Below are 23,611 nucleotides of genomic sequence, written 5' to 3' on the forward strand. Positions count from 1 at the left end.
AGACCATTACAATAACACATCCTCACAGGACAGGAACATAAACAGGCCCGGACACACTCTGACCTCTAACCACTTCCAAGATACAGGTTTTTTTTTTTTTTTTAAATCTTGGGTTAATATTGATGAAAAGCACTTTTTTCTGTACCCTCATTTTGCCTTTTTCTGTCAAAAGCATAAATCTGCTTCATTGTGTTGTTACTGCACGTAAATTGTTGAATTAACACATTAAAAGCAGTTCAGTGTGACCTCCTTCTAAATTTGTCCTATTCTCTTTTCTCTTCCATATTTTCTGGTTCCTGCAGGAGTCTGGTTCCTGTTACTCAGCTGTATGTGAGCGTAGACGCCAGCACCAAAGACAGTCTGAAGAAGATCGACCGTCCACTTTTTAAGGACTTCTGGCCCCGTTTCCAGGACAGCCTGAGGGCCCTGGGCGAGAAGGTAGGCCTCAGAAAACAGAAAATGTACTTGTATGTTGAAGATTCTGCGCTTAAAGGAGTGATATTTAGCTTTTTTTAAACAGAATTATGCATTTTCAAACATTTCCCTGTGAACCACATAAACTGTAAATGCTATACTTGGGTCTGAATTCTTCATTAATTCAACTCCACAGGTCCATCTTCAACCCTATTTCTGAGTAATGACACCAGAAAGGTGGTTTTGAGCGCTGGCCCTTTAAATGTACATGAGCCACTTCAAGCCCCACCCCCTTCAGATTGTTGGTTGTGCTGCTCTGTCCCCAACAGCTGAACATTTTTGGTAATCAGCTAGAGGTTTGGACATATTTTCAGTATGGACTACAACCGCTGCTGCTGACGAACAATTATGTCGTACTCGGAGAAACGTTCGTCAGAAGTCTTGACCTTATATGTGCAAATGTCGTGATGTAACTAGTTATAAAACGTAACAAATTAAGCAGGAATTAAAACGGGTTGTGGAAATCCACTTGGTTTTTGCCAGAATGAATATAAAGATAGCTTTGCAGCACCTGGAGGGTTCAAATTCAAACTGTATGAACTATTAGGGTCCAAATACACAAATAAATCAACCAAAGACTAATAAAAGTGGGTTTAGCAAAATATGACCCCTTTAACGCTCAGACAGACTGGAGACTAAAAGAAACCTGTGTCCAAGTTAGACTGTCCACACATTTATCCATCCATCCATTATCCACCGCTTATCCGGGGCCGGGTCGCGGGGGTAACAGTCTAAGCAGGGACGCCCAGACTTCCCTCTCCCCAGACACCTCCTCCAGCTCTTCCGGGGGGACCCCGAGGCGTTCCCAGGCCAGCCAAGAGACATAGTCTCTCCAACATGTCCTGGGTCTTCCCCGAGGCCTCCTCGTGGTGGGACATGCCCGGAACACCTCCCCAGGGAGGTGTCCAGGAGGCATCCGAAACAGATGCCCGAGCCACCTCAGCTGGCCCCTCTCGATGTGGAGGAGCAGCGGCTCTACTCCGAGCTCCTCCCTGGTGACTGAGCTCCTCACCCTATCCCTAAGGGTGCGCCCAGCCACCCTGCGGAGGAAACTCATTTCGATCGCTTGTATCCGGGATCTTGTCCTTTCGGTCATGACCCAAAGCTCATGACCATAGGTGAGGGTAGGAACGTAGATTGACCGGTAAATCGAGAGCTTTACCTCTCGGCTCAGCTCCTTCTTCACCACAACTGACCGATACAACGACTGCATCACTGCAGACGCTGCACCGATCCATCTGTCAATCTCACGCTCCATCCTTCCCTCACTAGTGAACAAGACCCCAAGATACTTGAACTCCTCCACTTTGGGCAAAGACTCTCCACGGACCCGAAGAGGGCAGACCACCTTTTTCGGGTCGAGAACCATGGCCTCGGTGCACACATTTAGTCATTCTGAAAAAATGGAGATTTCAGAATTTACAAGGTGCACTGAATGCATCCCTATTCCTGTCTTTGTATCAAACTGTTGCATTCAGAAATCTGTCCTGAAATGTCAACAAACGATGTATAAAACAGCAAACTTTATATTGATTTTATATATTTTAGATCCTTTTCCTCTGTTTAAACACAGCACTAGATATGAGACAGTTAAAGATTAGTTAAAAGTTAAAAAGTTAAAATGCTGAAGATTATCCACTGAATCCTCTTTCTTCAGCTTTGAAAAATGTTCCTTTTTTTCTAATACAAATCCAACTTAATAATTCATATGAACTAATGACGTCGTCTGTGCACATCTGTTTTATTGACAGCTCAATCACATTGCATCCTGGGAATTCTGCTGCCAGTCAGAGTTGGTAGCTACTTGTTACATTCACTTCATCTTAAAACTGAAATGAATGAAAATTTCATGCCCATATATTATTCATTTTCCTGCATATTTCCTATTTCCAGTGTCATGAAGAGGGTTCATGATATTAAAGCTGAAATACGATGTTATGGAATCTGTGAGATGACAGCTGATGAGGAAACTTTAAGTGGAAACCAAAATTAAATGGCAGGAAGTTGCTCTTTAGGTTTGCTTTCACATCTACCTTCTTTTGGTCTGACTGTTTCAGACATCCCTGTTGGATTCAAAAGAAACTTGCAGCTGTGAAACCTCCTGCAGACCAGAGAAGTGGTCTCGGTCTGGATCAAAGTGAAGCAGGGTTTGGTTCATTTATAGAATGGACTTTCACAGGAGCATATGAAATATAATACAAGGCTAACAGTGAAAAAGAACAGAAGAAAAAGTAATAGAAGTTAAAGGTGAAGTAAATCATCAGGTTCCACATTCAGCCCAATATGATCTCAAATGGATCAGACAAGGAAAAAAATTATGTAATAGCCTATAAATATTGACAACCCCAAATGTTTATCTTTGTTTTAGTGCAAAAAAACCCACCAAAACAATAAATTATGAAAATATTTACATTTACGAACTATCCAAATAAAAAAAGATGTGAAAAAAATGAAATTTATTGAGAAAAATATGTGCAGGTTTAACACAATTATGCCTCAACTTATCATTTATACATATTCATTACAGATCAGATCCACAAAGGCACAAAACATTTAATAACAGGCAGACTATTGTTCAAATTGAACTTCATTTTCTTTAGACATTTCCAGATGTTTATATTTGTTCAGGTTATTCCCATTTTATTGTTAAGGGATAGTTTGTTGATGTAAATATTTTCATAATTTAATGGGGTTTTTTGCACTAGACAAAGAAAAATTTGGAGTTGTGATTATTTATAAGCATCACGTCATATTTTTTTTCACATTAAACCAAGAAGAAAATTTGGAGTCATTATTTATAGGTTATTATGATATATATGCTTTTAAACTTGAAATCATATTGGTCTGTATGTGGTCGTTGAACTAAAACCAGTTCAACACCCTTGACTGTTAAAAGTAAGTAGATGTTATTTATAGAGCGCTTTTCACACACAGGGTGTCACAATACAATAAATACAATACAATTTTAAATATAGTAAATACAATGCAATTTAAAATACACTACAACACAATACAATACAATTGAAAATACACTGCAATACAATACAATAAATACAATACAATTTTAAATGCAATACAATTTTAATTACAATAAATACAATGCAATTTAAAATACAATACAATTAAAACAATACAATTTAAAACACAATACAATAAAAACTGTACAATTTAAAATACAATACAATAAATACAATATAATTTAAAATACACTACAATACCATACAGTAAATACAGTACAATTTAAAATACACTACAATGCAATACAATAAATACAATACAATTTTAAATACAATAAATACAATGCGAATTAAAACACAATACACTTAAAACAATACAATTTAAAACACAATACAATAAAAACAATACAATTTAAAACACAGTACAATAAAAACTACAATTTAAAACACAATACAGTAAATACAATATAATTTACAATACAGTACAATACAATAAATACATTAAATGCAATCAGTTATAGCAGCCCTGTGTCAGTTTGGGTTTAAAATACCTGCTTGAACAGGAATAAAATCTTCAGTGTAATTTTTGCACTTTGCAAATTCATCTCGCAAGGCAGATTGGACCCTTTAGCTGGCCAGTTTTGGTCTGAAGGCCATATGTTTGATACCCCTGAAGTAAATGAAGAACATGTCAACTTCAGTTATGGACAGCCAGTGAAGAGAGAAGCAGCACATGATGACAGAATGCATTAGAATTATGTGTAAAACTAACTGGATCAAATACCTGGAATCTCTGTTTGGGCCTTGGTTTGGTGTGAAAATGCCCTCAGTCCATAAATGTCCTCTAACGTACAAGGCTCCACTTATCATCAAAAAAAGGAAAGCACCTCCTGCTATTGTGTCTTATCTGAACATCGATGTCTGTTGTCTGGGTTTGTTGTTTTCCGTGGTCACAGGCGAACAGCGCTGTAGACTGGTTTTCTTTACATGTCAGTTTGTAATAACGTCTGATCAGCAGATACCAGTAGTAGCTCCATGTCTGATACAAACTAAACACTAAGGCCCAATCCCAAGTCACCCTTCGGCCCCTCCCCCTCACCAGTACCCCTCCGTTTTGCACGTTCACATGAAGGGATAGGGGTGTCCTGATTCTCAATGAGTGGGAGGGGAAGGGCTGTTTGACCCTTGAAACGCAGATATTTCAGGACCGCACTACAGAGGGGTAGGAGAAATTTCCCATAATTCTGTTCGAATCATCGGCAAGATGGAGGTAAACACAGCAAAAAAAGTGCAGCAGTGTGATGAAAGAAACACACAAATATACGTATTTTCTAACAACTTAATCATTTGATCATCCATTTAATGCAGTTTCAATGTGTTGTAGATCAAAGTTGTGGCATCTGTTTACAGTGGCATTGATGACTGCTGATGACATAACAGGTCTAGGGTAATGTTTCAACCCCTACCCCTTGCAACTCTGTTTCTTTTCTTTTTTTTTTATTTATAAAGAGCACTTACAAATGACAATGCCACAATCTGTTACATTCTTCCTCATACACACATACATATATATATATATATATATATATATGTATATATATATATATATATATATATATATATATATATATATATATATACAGGGTGGGGAAGCAAAATTTACAATATTTTGAGGCAGGGATTGAAAGACAGTGTATGACCAATTAGTTTATTGAAAGTCATGAGAATGTATTTGCCACAAGAAAATTTACATAATAGAAAATGTTTTCATTCTATGTGTCCTCCTTCTTTCTCAATAACTGCCTTCACACGCTTCCTGAAACTTGCGCAAGTGTTCCTCAAATATTCAGGTGACAACTTCTCCCATTCTTCTTGAATAGTATCTTCCAGACTTTCTCATAATAGTTTTGCTCATAGTCATTCTCTTCTTTCCATTATAAACAGTCTTTATGGACACTCCAACTATTTTTGAAATCTCCTTTGGTGTGATGAGTGTATTCAGCAAATCACACACTCTTTGACGTTTGCTTTCCTGATTACTCATATGGGCAAAAGTTTCTGAAAAGGTATGGATAATAGTGTTAGGTATGATTATGACATCAATATATGTTTGGTTTCAAAACAATTGACGCAGTGCCTGCTGAGAAAAAACAACTAAATGTCCATTGTAAATTTTGCTTCCCCACCCTGTGTATACATATATATATATATGTATATATATATATATATATATATATATATATATATATATATATATATATATATATATATATATATATATATATATATTATAACATTTACATATAAACACTCACAGATCATCTGAGTATTTTTCCATGTAGCTCTTTCAGATGTTTTTAGACCTTTAAGTAAACATTGGTGAGAACAATTTTCAACAAGAACATTGGAAGGTTTTTCAAAGACAAAATTCCTGTGTAGCAGTATAATGAAATAAAAAAGGGGTTCAGGTTAAAGGTCACAGGCAAAAGAGAGAAAAAATAAAAAATAAAAATGTCTAGATCAATAAGACGCAACTCTGTTTCAAGGGGTAGTGCCAAATGCAAGGGCCAAGGGGTGAATTTTGATTGGGCCGAAGTTTGATGTTTATATCTCAAATCAGCATTAGCAGGACATCTAAGAACTGTAGCCATAATGTGTCCCAATATTTTTGTCCATATACTTTATAAACATCAGTATTTCCTGAAAGTTTAATGGGATTTAATGGGTTTTCTTCCTACGTGAGATGTGATGAAAATATATGGTTAGTTTTGGTAGAAAATTGTTTAGTCAGAGCATGAAAAATATTTTAGAAATTTAAAGGTAGAACATTTAAAATCATAGTCATGGATCAAAAACAACATCAATATTGAGAGAAATTAAGTAAAAACCACCTCTAAGGCATTTTAGAAGCAAAGATAATAATTTAAACCAAACTAACCAATGCATTGATATTTGTCCTAATATAAAACTATATTATGTTATATTTATCATTATTGTTTTGTTTCCCAGACCCCTGTTTGAAAAACAAACAAAAAAAAAACACCTGAATTCAACATGTCCCAATACTTTTGTCCATATAGTGCACAGGTGTCAAACATGTGGCCCGGGGACCAAATCCGGCCCACTAAAGGGTCCAATCTGGCCTGCGAGATGAATTTGCAAAGTGCAAGTTAGGGCATCAGACTCAAAAATAATATCATAACAACCTATAAATAATGACAACACCATTTTTCCCTTTGATTTAATGCAAAAAACATTAAATTCTGAAAATATTTACATTTACAAACTATCCTTTAACAATAAAATGTGAATAACCTGAACAAATATGGACAACCTGAAGTGTCTATAGAAAATTAAGCACAATTTAAACAATATTCTGCCTGTTACTACATGTTTTGTGCCTTTGTAGATCTGACCTATAATGCATATGTATAAATGATAAGTCGAAGCATAATATTGATAAAATTGTACTTATATTTCTTAACAAATTTCTTTTTTTTTTTTCAGGTTATTCACATCCTTTTTGTTTTGGATAGTTTGTAAATGTAAATATTGGCATAATTGATTGTTATTTTTTGCACTAAAACAATTTGGAGTTGTCATTATTTATTGGCTATCATGCTGTTATTTTACTGGTCCGGCCCATTCCAGATTAAATTGGGCTGAATGTGGCCCCCGGAATAAAATGAGTTTGACACCCCTGATACAGTGTATTTTGTATTTTGTACATGACACACTCTACATTTTTCTCTGCCCTTAAATGTAATGGAGGTCATGACAGAACTCTGGGTTAAATGTGCTGTTGTGATGTTTTTTAACCAAAGTAATCTCCTGTTCTTTCTCTGCAGTCCTATTTTTGGTTTTAAGTACACAGCAGATGAATGATATAACACTGATCGAGTCCTCTCAGAAAACACAGATTCAGACATCAGGAGTGATATAGAGGACTTTAAGCACCTTTTAATACCCCCCAACTGGGACAAACATGGTTTTTATTGATTCCCTTTGCAACTTTGAAAACGTCGGCTTCATTGGCTTTAATAATACCTCTGCCACTAACGTAAGAGGTGTACGTTTCTATTAAGTGTGTGATCCTTTTCCACCGCCCCCCCCTCTGAATTGCTTTGGAAAAAGTGCATCCAATAGCCTTGCAGGTGTTTTCATCATCGGTAAACAGAGGGGGAGTCCATTATCGAGCCACCGGGCTGCATGTGTAAATCGATTCTCTGTTAGTTTGTTTCCCTAAAAAGCCGGAGAGACGAGGAAAAATGGTGCTGAGGTGAGGCAGCAAACGACCTTGAAAGAGACGTGGGCTACAAAAGTCTCTCAGAGGAAGTCTCTATTACACTGATCTGTAACGCACCACCTTCCTCTGGTTCTACTCAGTTAACGAAGCTTAGAAATTCATGGCTGAACAACTCAAGATGGGAACAGTGGGATTAAGATCAGTTTCTAACACACGGTTACATGTAAATATGGGCGTGAGAAGGTTAAGCGTGGGAGAGAATAGAAAACGGAGAGAAATCCTGCTGTTCAGTTAAAATATAGAATTATCAGTGTGTTATGTGTCAGTTTGGTCAGTTTTTATGTGACGTAGATAGTTTTTCAGCAATGGCCTGGTCATTAGAACAGCCCTCAATAGACGATCATTATTAGATGTGATAAAAATAGTAAACCTGTGCATGGGTCAGGTATTGGTAAATATAATGACCACATACCAGCGCCTCTGATTCATGTCACTCTGCAAGTAGTTCATTCATTTGTCACAATGAAAGCAGAGCTCCACCAAAGAGCCTGCAAAAAAGTTATCTGATGTTTTCTAAGAGTTTTGGATGTGTGGTAGGGATGCAGCGGTACTCGGGGGAAAATAATGGACCGTTTGGTCTGCCCCACATGGGACAGTCCACCCTTCTGGACCGCAGGTTTTTGGTTTAGCAATTGATTTTGCATTGGCGCTTTGTATACTGCTTTATAGGCCACTGGGTGTGTGTGCCTGTCCAGGCAGTTAAAGGCCCACCCCAGCAAGTTAATGGCCAACTGTTGTGCCTTCATAACAGTGATTGGGGGGGGGGGGTTGGTTTGGCTTCAGAACTGTCGATGTTTTAAGTCACTTCACTGTCAGGTGTCATCTGTGCAATAACTGCACATGGAGTGGAGATGGACCATGGCTTGTACCCCTCTCTCTCTCTCTTTCTCTCCCTCTTTCTCTCTCTCTCTCTCTCTCTCTTTCTCTCTCTCTCTTTTACATCCCAATGCAGAACAGCAATTTATTTATTTAAGAAAATAAAAGGGGCTTTTTTTTTCAACGAGGCAAAAAGGGCAGGGACTCAAGCCCCCTTTGGGCTCTATGTGTGCACGTACCTGTTTTATACAACTGTGTACAAGTAGTCAAGGAGTAAGACAGAGTCATATTGTTCAGTACAGAAAGTACTTTCTTATTCAATATAGTGATAAAATTTGTTCCTACTGTGTCGCTAGTGTTTGCTCCTGGAGGATTCTGTTGGGTCTCTGTAAACTTGATTTGATTCTGATTTGAATTGATAAAGCACTTTGTGACTCTGTCTGTGAAAAGTGCTCTATAAATAAAATTTACTTACTTACTGTGAAATTCAGTTTTTTGCTGACATGCAAAATAGAAATATAATTTTGGGAGGAAAAAACAGTTCTCTTTACGCATAAAACCCGTATTGAACAGAAGCCGTGGCCCAAAAACCGTGGTACGGACCATACCATGGGCTACCTGCACCGTTCCACCCCTAGTAGGAGCGCTGCATGTTTTCCTGCTTTTTTGTCCCTTGCCAATCACACCTATGCTTTATTTCTATTTCCAGTCTCATGACATTAGATTACATAGTCTATTTTATCTATTCCTAGAAACTAATGACAAGTTTTTATAAACTTGCGTTCAAGCAGCATAAGCACTTCAGTCATTATTAAATACGACTTTGCCAGTTGAAGAAAAGTCAGTATCACTTTGTCTCCAGAAAGTGGAGGTTTTCCTGTGGTTTATTTTGGGCCATATGATGCACATAAAGGTCCACAGTGTGACATTTTTGCCGCTGGTGCATTCACTGCTTTCTCCATCTCCAAATCTAATTAAATTGACATTCGGACAGACGATCCATCAGTCAAGAGAAGCACTCTTGAACCTGAAGTTATGGAATGTGTAACGACGTCACCCTGCCTCAGCATTTACACATGTATAATACATGTTCAACACAGAGGATGACAGCTGATGATCTCAGCAACACTAATAAGTACCAAAGTGATTTAAGCAAAGGTGTCAGTCAGACTTCATTTGGAAATGTACTCATTATTACCTCCGCCAAGGAGGTTATGTTTTTGCCAGGGTTTGTTTGTCTGTCTGTTTGTTTGTTTGTTTGTCTGTCCGTTAGTGTGCAACATAACTCAAAAAGTTATGGACAGATTTGGATGAAATTTTCAGGGTTTGTTGGAAATGGGATAAGGAAGAAATGATTAAATTTTGGTGGTGATCGGGGGTGGGGGGGCCCACGGGGGGGGCCACTGATCAGCCTTGGCGGAGGTCTGCGCTCTCCGAGTGCTTCTAGTTTCCGATGTTTTGGTGTTTGTTAATGATCTGAAAAACAGGTTGGGCTTTCATTCTTCAGTGGGGCAGTGTGTGAGATGTAAGTTTTCATATATGGTAAAAATGAAGTGGAGGATAGTGGATATACTGTATGTAACACAATATTTTATACATACTTGGCATAATGTGTCTTATTTAGGGATGAAAATTTTGAAGAAGGTGATTACAGATGCACCTGGAGACCAGATTTGGCCGATTTATCATTTTTTTTTAGCCCTGAACAGTCATCAGTCACAGATATACACTGTACAATGTACATGTATGTTAGACAGGCTCAGTCTCTGCCTGTCTTTAAATCACGTCTAAGAACGCACTTTTTGTCATTGGCTTTTAATCAGTGAGCAAGATGTTTTTTTTATATTTCTTATGCTGTTTTTACCAGATTTTAATTTGTCTTTATTTTTATTGGATGTTGTATTTTGTTGTTTTTAGCTGGCTTTGCATCCTGTGTTATCACTGTTTTTACTTATTTATTTCCTTGTTTTATGATTCGTGTACAGCACTTTGGCCAGCTGTAAAGTTCTTAAAGTGCTTTATTAATAAAGTTGGTATGGAGCAACATTATTAACATAGAATAGAATAGAATAGAATAGAATACAGGGGTTGGACAAAATAATGGAAACACCTTCACCTCAAGATGATAATGCCCCAATCCATACAGCTAGAATTGTTAAAGAATGGCATGAGGAACATTCCAATGAAGTTGAGCATCTCGTATGGCCGGCACAGTCCCCAGACCTCAACATTATTGAGCATTTATGGTCAGTTTTAGAGATTCAAGTAAGACGTCGATTTCCACCGCCATCGTCTCTAAAAGAGTTGGAGGGTATTCTAACTGAAGAATGGCTTAAAATTCCTTTGGAAACAATTCCCAAGTTGTATGAATCAATACCTCGGAGAATTGAGGCTGTAATTGCCGCAAAAGGCGGACCTACACCATATTAAATTATATTTTGTTGATTTTTTAAGGTGTTTCCATTATTTTGTCCAGCCCCTGTAGAAGGGGGATTGGAAGATTTAAAAATGAGCATGGGCCGTGTACAGTAAACAAACATAACGCAACCAGAAAGATGTCGAACTGGGGAGACGCTGAGATCCGCGCGCTGTCGTCACTTCGAGTGGAGGACTCTGTCCATGCTAGCATTTATGGAACGGTGAAAGATGGGCCAACTCTGGAGAGGCTAACCATGCTACGCTATGCTTGGGGTATTTCCGACACGCAAGAGTATACTTCACACTAATAATAATATATCGGTTTTATATAGCGCTTTTCTAAGTACTCAAAGACACTTTACGCTTCACTAGACGCTTTACGCTTCACTATACGCTGTACTGCATCTTCACCCCTTTGACTCCGGAATGCAGGTCCACTGTGTAAAAGTCCAGCCTGTCTCACCTCTGTTAATAATAATAATAATAATAATAATAATAATAATAATGATAATAATAATAATATTTTTTATTTATAGGCGCCTTTCTTGGCACTCAAGGACACTGTACAGTAAACAGGAGAGTATAAAACAAGCAATAAAACAGAGTAAAAAGCAAACTCCTGTGGCTGTTACTGCTCTGGCTGTGGAAATTGGTCAGTGGTGGCAAAAAGGTGGGCTCACCATCTCACCTTTTTTCCGTCATCTCCATGTAAAAGTGGCTTATAAGTGCGACACTATTGGATTTTCTTCTGATTGAGAGTCTATTCAGTAACTTGTGAATCCTACTCCATCCTTCATCTGTTGAGCATTTGTATTTGCGTACCATCCCCTTAAGCTCTTTCATTAACAGGCTTATTTTGGCTGCAGATCGCCCACATATGTGCGTCCTAAACATAGATATTTGTGCCCCAGAGCTCGAAGGGTCTGCACTGGTCCACCTCGCTGTGACAGTCTGGTTTGTCGGTGTGTGTGACTTTCCATCACCTAAAAATAAATCCTGCCTTCCCCTCCGCCTGTTTGAGCTCCACACTCGGTGGTCTCGGTGTCGGCCTCCCTCCTCCCCCATCCTCCCCTCTCTGTTCTCCGTCTGACAGCTCTCCTCCTCTCCTCCACCTGGCCTCCCTGGCAGAGCGCACGGGGGATTGATAGAGTTGTGCCTCGGTATCGGGTTTGGAATAGAGGCAGCTTGAAATATCTCACCTCCCAGCTTCCACCGGCCAATTATCCCCCTCCCTACTGGGCTGAAAGGACCTCGTGTTAGAGATAACCTTCCATTGAGAGAGAGAAAGAGAGAGAGAGGAAATGGTGTATTCTTGTCTCCCATTGTCATTTACCTGTTTTCTTCCTCTTAATGTTCCTCGTGTCCTCGCTGTCCTCTCTTTCTTTCCTCCATTATTTCTCTTTTTCTTTCTTTTCCGTCAACAGCCTGATTTTATCCAATGAACCTAGAAGTGTTTTATTACTCAGAAGCAGTCAGAGCATATATGATCTGTCTGTATCATTTCATGTTCTCTATCTGTAGTAGCTGTTATTTTTGTGTACATTATATGGACTAAAGTATTGGGACATGTTGAATTCAGGTGTTTCTTTTTGACCTTATATTAAAATGTGAAAATTAAACATGGTCTGTGCAGCTGGTTGATATAAACGGTTATGGTCTTCAAAGATTATTTCCTTATGCACGGCCTGACAAAACCATGAAATACACTACATCAGTGGTTCCCAACGCTTTTTGACTCATGACCATATTTTAACATCACAAATTTCTGGCGACCCCAGACATTCAAAACAGAGACCTTTTTTTTTTGCTGAAATTAGTTTGTTTTTGATCATGTAATAGTTTGCTATACTATGTTGCACATAAATATTAATTTTAGACGACATTTTGTCTATATAATGTGTATTATTATGGATGGAGGCAGTAAATCCAGGTGTAGATTACTGCAAAAAGTGAGAATTTTATTTTCTTTGGTCAGGATATGTACAGTCAGTCCAGCTTGGATTTACAAGGCTGACAGTTAATACTGGACAAACAAGAACTCAAACTGTGAATTATGAAAGAGCTGCATCATCTGAAACAAACCACAATGAACATTTGAAAGATAAACAGAACCACAGTGCTTTAGTTTCAGCTTCACAGTTTGTCATGTCTTTTATGGATTGGGATTGTCTCTCTCAACTCACCATATATTTTTTATTAGTAAGTTTATTTATTTATTTATTTTTTTATCAATTACTAAAAATTTCAGGCGACCCCATGTGGGGCTCCGACCCTAAGGTTGACAAACACTGCACTATATGGACAAAAGTAACTGGACTGATAAGACTGAAGGACTGAACTGTATGGACAGAGCGAACCCACTGGAGTCTCTTATCTTCGCACACACATTCCACAATTATTGCACAGTTCATGCATCTCCCCTTCCCCCATTCCCCTTTCATGTCTGCTGTCGGCCTAATTGTTCATGCTGTCCCCCAATATTTGTCCCCCTTATATTTGTGCTTTGCATTATCTTCTGTTCCTCACTGCAATTTTTGAAGAAAGGGGTTTATGGCAGCGCTCCACCAGGAGCAGCATCCTGATGTCCCCTAATCATCGAACTACAGTTTCGTTTGATATACTCTGTATTGTCAAATGATAATAAAGACAATCAATTCAAAGTACTGGGCCACGTTGAATTCAGGTGTTTTTTAACAGGGGTCTGGGCATGACAAATGTCATAATATAGTTTTATATTGGGATAAATATCATTGCATTGGCTAGTTTTTTTGGAATTATTATCTTTGTCTCCAAAATATCTCAGAGATGGTTTTTACTTTATTTTTTATTAAATTTATCGATGTTTATCTCTCAAATCGGTTATAACAGGACATCTTACAGCTATAGACATGATGTGTCCCAATATTTTTGCCCATATAGTTTATGAACAGTAATATTTCTTTAATGTTTAATGGGAGATTTTTCTTCCTAAGTGAGATGTGAAGAAAGTAGATAGTTAGTTGTGGTAGAAAAACTGCTATTTACAGTCAGAGCATGAAAAATATTTTAGACATTTAGAGGTAGGATATTTAAAATTATTGTCATGGATAAAAAAAGAAAACACAAAATCAATGTAGAGAGAAATTAAGTAAAATCCATCTCTGAGGCATTTTGGAAGCAAACAAATTAAAGAAAACTAACCAATGCAATGTAATTATATTTATTATAGTATAAAACTATATTATGACATTACTTTTGTCATTATTGTTTTGCATCCCAGAATTCAATGTGTCTCAATACTTTTGTCCATGTTGTGTATAATGAAAAATGTCAGAATATAGTTGTGTTTTGGTCTCTATATATGACATTGATCTTTATATCTGAAATCAGCATAAAGAGAACATCTTACAGCTGTAGTCATGATGTGTCCCAATATTTTTGTCCATATAGTTTATAAACATCAATATTTCCTTAATGTTTAATGGGAGTTTTTTCTTCCTAAGTGAGATGTGAAGAAAGTAGATGGTTATTTATGGTAGAAAATTGTTATTTACAGTCAGAGCATAAAAAATATTTTAGAAATTTAGAGGTAGAACATTTAAAATCATAGTAATGGATTTAAAAAAAAAAAAAAAAAAATGAGTGTTGGAAAAAAAAATCAGAGAATAACAATTCAAACGTTAACAATTACCCAAAGATCATTGCTTTTTTACTTAGCTTTTGTCATGATACTTATTCAGATCAAATTATCGACCCACTATATTCTTGTGTTTCTCAGTTGTATAAAATACGGTGTTGGGAATACTGTCGGTAAAAGGGTGTGAAAGTAGATTATAGTCCAGGAAAAACTGCCCAGATCCTCCTCATCCTCACTCTTCGTATTGGTTTGTGAGATTCTTAACATTCTGTCAGAACATCAGTGAACATACAGACCTGACGGGATGACATGTTTGTTGTAAATCAGACGTGAAGGAGGCGTCGGAAGAGCCCAGATGTTTACGACAACATCTCGACTGGAGCAGAAATGTAAATCTTAACTCAAATGAGATATGTGATGGGACTGTGTGAACCTTTCTGAGGCTCCAGCCCATGATGCAATGCTAATGAGTCCCAGGAAATAGCTATTTATTTATGTTTGTCCTTGTTTAATGAGCAGCTCGTACAGTGTGTGTGTGTCCACCTCACACAAGAACCTGACCTCGTTATGGAGCTTTTTTTTTTTCCTTGTTGCTAAACAAAACCACTGAATGTATTTTAATTGAGTGTGTCTTAAAGTTTAGTTTCTGCTGATTTTTTGCTGAGGTGTTACTGTTAAGTTAAACCACCGCATCCAAAACGGCAAACACCAAGAACTCGCATTTAATCTAATTCTGCCGCCCTAGAAACAGCGTGAATTCACTTATACATTGATTTATATTTTCCCAGTTTAAGTTTTCCCCAAAAAATGACTCTGTAAATGTTCGCCAAATATGTTATTGCCTCTAAAATGCAGTGAGGCTTGAATTAGATTCTCATAGTCATACTGGTGATGAGTGAACAGTTTGATAAATGAACATATAATGTCATTATTTATTTTGTTTGTTGATGTAAAATCATCTCGAGAAACACTTATGGAGATAATTGTAGGCTCATAGGAACAAAGAAATGTTCTGCATTCCCTGCATAAACAAAACATTATTAATCCTTTAACCCCTGAGATATTATTTCAGGGTTGAATAACAGAAAAAAGCATGGACAGGAATTGAAGTTTGACAGGTTTTTGATAAATAAGGCCCTCATAATGTACATCAATAAGAGATTTAGGATGTTGAACATGATCTGTGAACTGGAACTCACTGAACAACAAGGATTTGAATTTTGGCCCAGTAGTTTTTGTTTTGGCCTCTTTTTTTTTCTAAATCAGTCCAGCTGATTTTGTGCACCTGGTTGAACTCCAAAAAGCAGTTACTCAGTAAAAACTTGGTAAAAACACAGTAAAAGAAATAAAGGAAAATCACCACAACACTGCAAACAACAGTATTATAACAACAAGTACAGAGCATATTTCTAATATGTACAAAAATACACATATCCTATCAAGACACAGAAATATTGTTATTCATGGCTCAATTTTCCCACTGTTTGTATCGACGCTTTTCTCCCAAATATTAGGAGTAATTCATCCTCCACAACAGCAGGTGGCGCTGTGAGTCAGCTTACACCTCTGTAAGTTGAGTTCAGCTCAGCCGAAGAGTGCACCTCCTTTTCATTGTAGTCTTAAAATTAACGCTTACTGATGAATGGTTTTGGTTTTTTTTTCATCAAAATCCCATTATAAACATGCACAATCAATCAACCTATCCATCAATATGCTTTCTTAATTTGTAAGAGTCTGTTGTATTTTGTATTATGATGTATGGGGCAGAGCAAAAGGGGGCGGGGCTTCAGCTTTCTATCATACATGTTTACATTTTTGACATGATGTCATATGTTTATTCTTTACACTTTAATGATGCTTTTCATTCATTTTTAGTCCTTGAAAGTAAGAATACATAGACAGAGTTCATATGGGTGCTTGAAATCCTTGAAAATGCTTGAATTTCAATGTTGTGTTTTCAAGGTCTGGAAAGTGCTTCAATTTTAGTTTAAGTTCTTGGAATTATAACTCTGTGATGTGATTTATTTATTACCTCCGCCAGGAGGTATTGTGATCGCTGTGCTTTGTGTGCATGCGTGTTTGTTTGTTTGTTAGCAAGATAACGCCAAAAGTTGTGGACAGATTTTCATGAAATTTTCAGGAAATGTTGATACTGGCACAAGGAAGAAATGATTAAATTTTGGTGGTGATTGGGGGGGGCACAGGGGGCCCACTGATCTGCCTTGGCGGAGGTCTGCGCTCACCGAGAGCTGTTCTTGTTTATTCATAGTGTTAACTCATTCCAAAGCTACTTGCAGAGAAGTGATACATTTTGGAAAATAAAACTTTATATCACAAAAGAAAATTAGCATGTGTTTTGTAAGTTGACTCCAGGTACATTTTTATCTTGATCTTTGTCTCGGTGGGAGTGTGTCTGAAGAACCCCTTCCCTTATCTTGGATAAAACTTTGTGTTCTCCTTTTACTTTTTAAACTTTTGGCTATTATGAAACATAATTTTAGATGTTTAAAGCATAATACAACGTACATCATTGTGATAAAAATTGAAAAAGATAATCGTGAGTGTATGTATTCCTGTAGAAATGGATTTTAACCTAGTGATACAGGAGCTGTGCTGTAAAAATTTTAAAATGACTCTTAAAAGTACTTGAATTTGACCTTGAAAAATGCGTACGAACCCTGATAGAGTATGGCTTGTTTAGGTTAAACTGTCAGTAGGCCACTTGTAGAATATTTTTGTTTTATTTGGTGGATTAGTAGTGGAAATTAGCTCCACAAATTCTTATTTTGCACTAGTGTCGTACCCAACCAATGCAATGATATTTATCCCAGGGTTAAAACATGGTATTCGAAATCTCTGTGACGCGACATTTTACAGACAATTTGACAGATTACTGTTGCTAAATGACCCACATTTTTACTTTTAAATTCATTTTTGCTGTAGTTGGACCATAAAGGATTATCCAAAACAAGGACCTACTTTATATTAAAATAAATGTTGGAATGGCAATCAATTAAAGTTCCCTTTCTGATGGGACATTACTGTGTTTTGACCCCCCAATATAAAACTATCTTATAACATTTATCATTATAGTTTTGTATCCCAGACCCCTGTTAGAAACAAAACACCTGAATTCAACGTGTCCACATACTTTTGTCCATGTAGAATATGTGCTAATGCTTTGTGTGTGTATTATGGGTAAAATGCAGAGGCTGAATTTCCCCGCAGGGACAATAAAGGAAATCAGCCTTAACCTGTTCACCTTTTATTGATCGGTGTGTTTTTGTGTCGGTGCAGAGGCAGAGGACGGTGTACCGGCTGACCCTGGTCAAGGCCTGGAACGTGGAGGAGATGCAGGCCTACTCTGAGCTCATCGCTCTGGGCCAGCCGGACTTCATCGAGGTTAAGGTAGGACTCAGTTGTATGTTCTGGCTTTTCCTTCCCTCTCTAAGTTAATGTCTTCTCTATTAGTTTTAATCATCGTGCGGTAATGGCCTGCGTCAGGGGTGCCAGGGTCCTCTTTCTTTATCTCTGTTCTCTGAAAGGTTTCCTACGTGGGCTTTGATCCATGTCTTGAGAAAAGATCCCTAATAGCAAAGCCTGTCTCATTTACTCATTAATGAGTTTTCTTAAAGGTTTTATGTCAGTAATTAAAAAATAAAACCTGTCACATAATGTCTTTATAATGCGCCTCCTGAAGAAGCAAAAAGAACTTCTACTTAATTTGACAGTAATAGGGCATAAATACAGTCGTCCTGTATTCCCAACAGAAAGGAAAGAAGTAGAACGAAATAATAATTTAATGGAAAGTATTTGCAATGTACTGCTGACTCAACAGTCCAACATTGGCTTAAATAGTTTGAAGTTAAGTGAACTTCTACGTAAAGAGGAATAATGAGTACTAATTCTGTTTTTATGCACAGCTTTGCTCGGTTAAATCCAGGTAGGAACTTTTTTTTTTTTTGACTCAGGGTATATTTTAACATTGAACAAACATTTAACCTTTACAGTACAGTGTTTATAATGTTCTTCTTTAAAGTCAAAACTCAGCCTTTACCATTGAACAAAACCAGGATTTGATATTTATTGGGTTAATTATTGATATCAACTGATGAAACTTCTTTTTGCATGACAACATTTTTTTTTTGATCAATGTATTTTTATTCATATTCAGTCTTTCAAACATACAAACATACAAAAAGTAAGAAAAAAACTGAGACATATAACAGAGGTATAAGACGCCACAAAAAATAAATTAATTAATTGATTAAAATTAAAATTAAAAAAAAAAAAAAAAAAATTAAAAGGTTCCACTATGTAATTACCCAAACACTTTGTATACAGCACACATTAACCAGCGTGACAACATTATTGTCCATGTCAGTGGGCTCGACCAGTGACTAATGGCGCGTTTTCACTACGTGGAACCAGCTCGACTCGGTATTCCTGGAGACCGTTTCCATTACAAGATACTACCGACTTTACAGTACCTGGTCGTCATAGCGATGCGGCGCGTTACTTCCGTGCCGTCTGCTCAGAGAGTTGCTGATAAACTCGCTCGTTGTGTGCTGTCACGTCAAATTTTTATGTTGGCCACCAAAGACTGAATCTCCTCGACAAGCCATGGTGTAGTTTTGGGCTGTTATTATGTGAATTAATGTACCACTATATTTACTGTCCACTTCCGCATCTGTTTTTTGTAAAACGGCGGGTCACAGAGAAAACTGTCTGACCAATCAGTGGTCTGCAGTGTTTACACGTCACAGTTTAGTATCTGGTCCCCAGTCCTGGAACCTCGGCGGAGGTGATACCAAAAAAGTAGTACCGGGTACCAGATTCCAGGTCCATTTTTGCCATGGAAACGCAAAAAGGCCGAGTCGAGTCGAGCCGATACCATGCAGTGGAAACGGGGCATAAGGGGGCTTTCACACAGCATACCCGAGTCCATTTGACCCCAAAGTCTGCTTAATTTTATCAATGTGAATACAAAAGTTCCATGCTCAAGTGGGTAGTCCTGGGTACGGACTGCATGGACTTCAGTACGGTACGTTGGGAAAGTGATCAGTGCCCAAGACCAGACTTGACCTAATAACTACTCCGACAACGGAAGTGACGTAATCACCATGAAACCGTAGATGGCGCTCCTGTTGTCTCTTGAAAAAGCCTCGGATCCACGCAGCACAGGCTCGCCTTATCGACTGAACCACTCGGTGATATATCAGGGACAACAAAGGTCGCTCTTCTTCACTTCCTCTTCACACAAACAGGCTAACAGATAGACAAGTATTGCCGCCATTGTAGACAAATGAACAGAACATTTGCTCAGTTGATGACATAAGGGTTTGTCTTCTTCTGACTTCCACGTTTGTTGGATAGCGACAGAATTCCTTCCATACTGCCACCTGCTGTTTCGCCCTATAACATCCACTTGTACTCAGGCACGGGCCATGGTATGTGCTTGTGAATGCAACATCTGTGGGAAAAGTGTGAAAGTATTCAAGTACGGTACGGACTCGAGTACGCTGTGTGAAAACGGCCTAAGTTCAGATGTTATGGACTAATGCAAGAGCTACGTTTTTGTTTTCTTCAGTCAAAAAGATAGTGAGACATACTTCACTGCAACTAAAAGTATCTAATACTGAGGTGTTTTGTTCAGCGGGATACCCACTTTTAGTATTTTTGACTTGTAAATGCCATCAGCAGAAGTAAAACAGTCATGAACAAGCTGCACTATGATCACAACTTCACCGTCACCACAACTACACTTTTTTTGCAACACCTTGAGGCTGTAGCAGTGGACTAATCAGTAGAGTAGAACCCCTGGAGTCTCATTTAAACCCTTAGCAAATGCATTGAAGCTTCAAAATTAAAAGTATAGTATTGACTCGTGTACTTTATTGTGAAAACCCTGTAAGGTTTTGTTTACCACAGATCTTACTTCAGGCATCATTCCAAAACCCATTGATTTTTGAGACAAGATAACCAGCGTCTTAAAAATGCCGCTTCACCTGGGGCTTTTAAGACCCGACTCTGCAGCATTAATCTGTCCAACACCCACGTTTGTGTTGAAGTGGATTCATGCAGCTGCAGTTTGTGTCTGTATGGATGTCACTAGGTAAGTGGAATAACGCACTGGGCCGGTGGGCTGTGTACCACATTGACCTCATCTCGGTCAGTTGGCGGACGTGATATTTATAGTGTGGGAGGGGGCACCTGACAAACCCACCTGGGTCTCCTCGGTTCTTTATTATACATCCCTTCAAGGTTCTCAGTAATCATAACAGCAGTAGATGCAACATAAGCTGCTGCAACATCTCATATGATCCACCAACTTCTTTTCTTTCACATTTTCATTAAACCTTTACCAACTAAACTCTCTAGAGCCGAAGAAAACTGTAGGATGTGAACGCCTCATTTCACACTGAGTTGAGAAAAATCGACTGTACCTGTTTTTAATAATATGTGAATAAATGCAGGAAGTGTTTAATGCAGGTCATTATTTGTGAAGCTTGTTTATCGGCATGTTCAACTGGTGGATAAAAAGTAGACTGAAATGCAAAGAAAATATAGAAAAAAGTTGTTGCATGTGGTGTATGGGTATGAGGTAAATATAAATGCACTGTAATGGAAATAAAGTGAATAAATGCTAATTATATGTAATCACCTCCACCAAGGACGTTATGTTTTTGCCGGCGTTGGTTTGTCTGTCTGTCTGTCTGTGTCTGTGTGCAAGATAACTCAAAAAGCTGAGGACGGATTTGGATGAAAATTTCAGGAAATTTTGATACTGGCACAAGGAACAAAGGATTAAATTTTGGTGGTGATCGGGGGGGGGGGGGGCACTGATCTGCCTTGGCGGCCGTCTGCACTCTCCAAATGCTTTTCTAGTTAACCCTTTCATGCATAGTGGTCACTACAGTGGACAGCTGTTCAAAGGTGTTCTCTTAAATATTCATGCATTTTTGTTGTTTTAGTTCCATATCAGCTAACACAGTGGACGCTTATGGATCATCCCATACACTGTAATTCATACCATTACTGTAACTTTGCTGTTCTTGATAAACGTGATCTGCAATAACATGCTTGACTGTAAATCAATTGCTTATTATTGTTAGACTGCAATTAACTTTTTTTTTTTTTTTTTTTAACAAAAAGGGTTTTTTGTATATTATCTCCATGAAGTGATTAGTGACTAGTATTAGAGTATGTTAAAATGTTGAAAAACATGAGAATAGCAGCATTAAAAATGTTTTTATTTCATAGTTTTCACACAATATATCAGTAAATATATGTTTCTTTGCTTCAAAAATTTCCAGCTGTGTGGACATTTTTGGAAGTCCATTTAAAATAGGTTCAGAAGAAAAGTTTCCATCGTATTGTTTTTTTTAATTTATTATTCTTAAAGAGGAATAAAAACACTCAGGAAAACAAAAAATCTTGATTAAGGTTCTTGTAATTCATGCATGAAAGGGTTAAATATGTGTTGGAGTGATGGGGGAAAAAAAAAAAACTCTACCAACGATTTTGGGAGGTTGAAGTTCTTTGGTTCAGTCTTAAAGGGTATCTATTGTAAATTTTCATTGCCATCTATTTCCAAAAATCACATATAATACTATCGGTTCCATCATGTAACTGATCTTACTTCTATTAGAAAAGAAACACCTGAATTCAACGTGTCCCAATACTTTTGTCCATATAGTGTATATACGATAATGAATGCTATTTTAATACAGTGAGTTAACCTTTTAACCTTTAGAAATCTGTGTTAGCCGAGTTAGCGTTGGCTTTGTGAGTTTCACCCCTTGTTCTTCTCCAGCTCCACTTTCTTGTCCGAAATCGACTTCTTGTTTTCAAAACAAAAAACAGTTGGTGTTGGTGTTGGTGTTGGCGTTGGCGACGAGTATCACATACGAGAAGAGGTGGAATCCATTGAGTTGTTCAACACTGAATTAGTTGCATTCTATTGTCCAAATTCGACTGCTTGTTTAAAAAAAAAAAAAAAAAAAAACTGAGATGGAAAGAGTGTGGAAGTGGCACACGTATAACAAAAACACTATGTAGTCTTTATGCAGCCCATAATTTACACCGTTTCTGCACCTACCTTCTTCTCTGTTTACTCTACGTTATATTGCTTTTGTGTTTCCTCCTCACATATACACTTCTTCACTTTATTAAACACAACACACGCTGCAAAGTAGATCCTCCAACAACACACATTTAATTTACACAGCTGAATCAGTCTGTGGTTTGAGCTGTGAAAATAATAACCCGTGTTTCTCCGTGGTTATTGTTTCTGTATATTCTATGCTACAGCTCTCATCATGCATAGTATGAGGACTGGCTGTGTTTGTGATGGCTCACAGGGGCTTCCAGTTGTGTGAGGTGGTCTAAATGAGCTGTTTCTATGTGGACTTTTATCTTTTGTTTTACTCTTTATAATCCTTGTTAAGACCGCCGTTGCTCATTATTACATGTAATACCCCTCTGTACTTTGTGTTTTGAGTTAATGATGCCTTTGAGCATAAATCGCCGCACGCATCGCGTTACAGACCGTGAACTTTTGTTCTTTGTTTTGATAATGTATTCTGCTTCCTTATTGTAAACTACTTGAATCTGCTGTCCTCTGCAGTTTATCCTCGGTCGCTTCTAAACACCGCCAAGTCTCAGTGAAAATTAGGCCAGCTAAATAATTGTCTCCACCTCAGATAGCTCACATAAGAAGGATTTCTGACCTTTTGAAGTCATAGGAAGCGGAGTTTGACTTGCTTTGTGTTTCCATGTCGCTGCAGGGGTGTTTTTCGGAACCTAAAAGCCAGATCTGTGTGGATATTGGGTGTAAATGAGGTAGAAGTTATTTACTTTTACAAATGTAGTAGTGTTTTGGGAACTTTGGCTTTGAGTTTTTTGAAAAGTGCAGTTTTTAAAAGTAGGGTTTGGCAAATCCAATTAATTCATTTTATTGAATATACAGGGTAGAGAAGCAAAATTTACAATGGACATTTAGTTGTTTTTTCTCAGCAGGCA

General features: G+C 37.7%; 1 protein-coding gene across 2 annotated transcripts in view; it reads left to right on the forward strand.

Moving 5' to 3' along the window:
- tyw1 (tRNA-yW synthesizing protein 1 homolog (S. cerevisiae)) overlaps positions 1–23,611 on the forward strand; it is a 178,509-nt gene that overhangs the window by 81,871 nt on the left and 73,027 nt on the right. For both annotated transcript variants that reach the window (XR_003937111.1, XM_030151965.1), the window contains exons 13-14: positions 303–438; positions 17,885–17,995. Coding sequence is in view for 1 of the 2 variants with exons in the window: in XM_030151965.1 (XP_030007825.1) it covers positions 303–438; positions 17,885–17,995 (247 nt within the window). In the remaining variant the exon portion in view is untranslated. The remainder of the gene's footprint in view (positions 1–302; positions 439–17,884; positions 17,996–23,611) is intronic.

This window comes from Sphaeramia orbicularis, chromosome 13, assembly GCF_902148855.1.
Source record: "Sphaeramia orbicularis chromosome 13, fSphaOr1.1, whole genome shotgun sequence".
NCBI classification, from domain to species: domain Eukaryota; kingdom Metazoa; phylum Chordata; class Actinopteri; order Kurtiformes; family Apogonidae; genus Sphaeramia; species Sphaeramia orbicularis.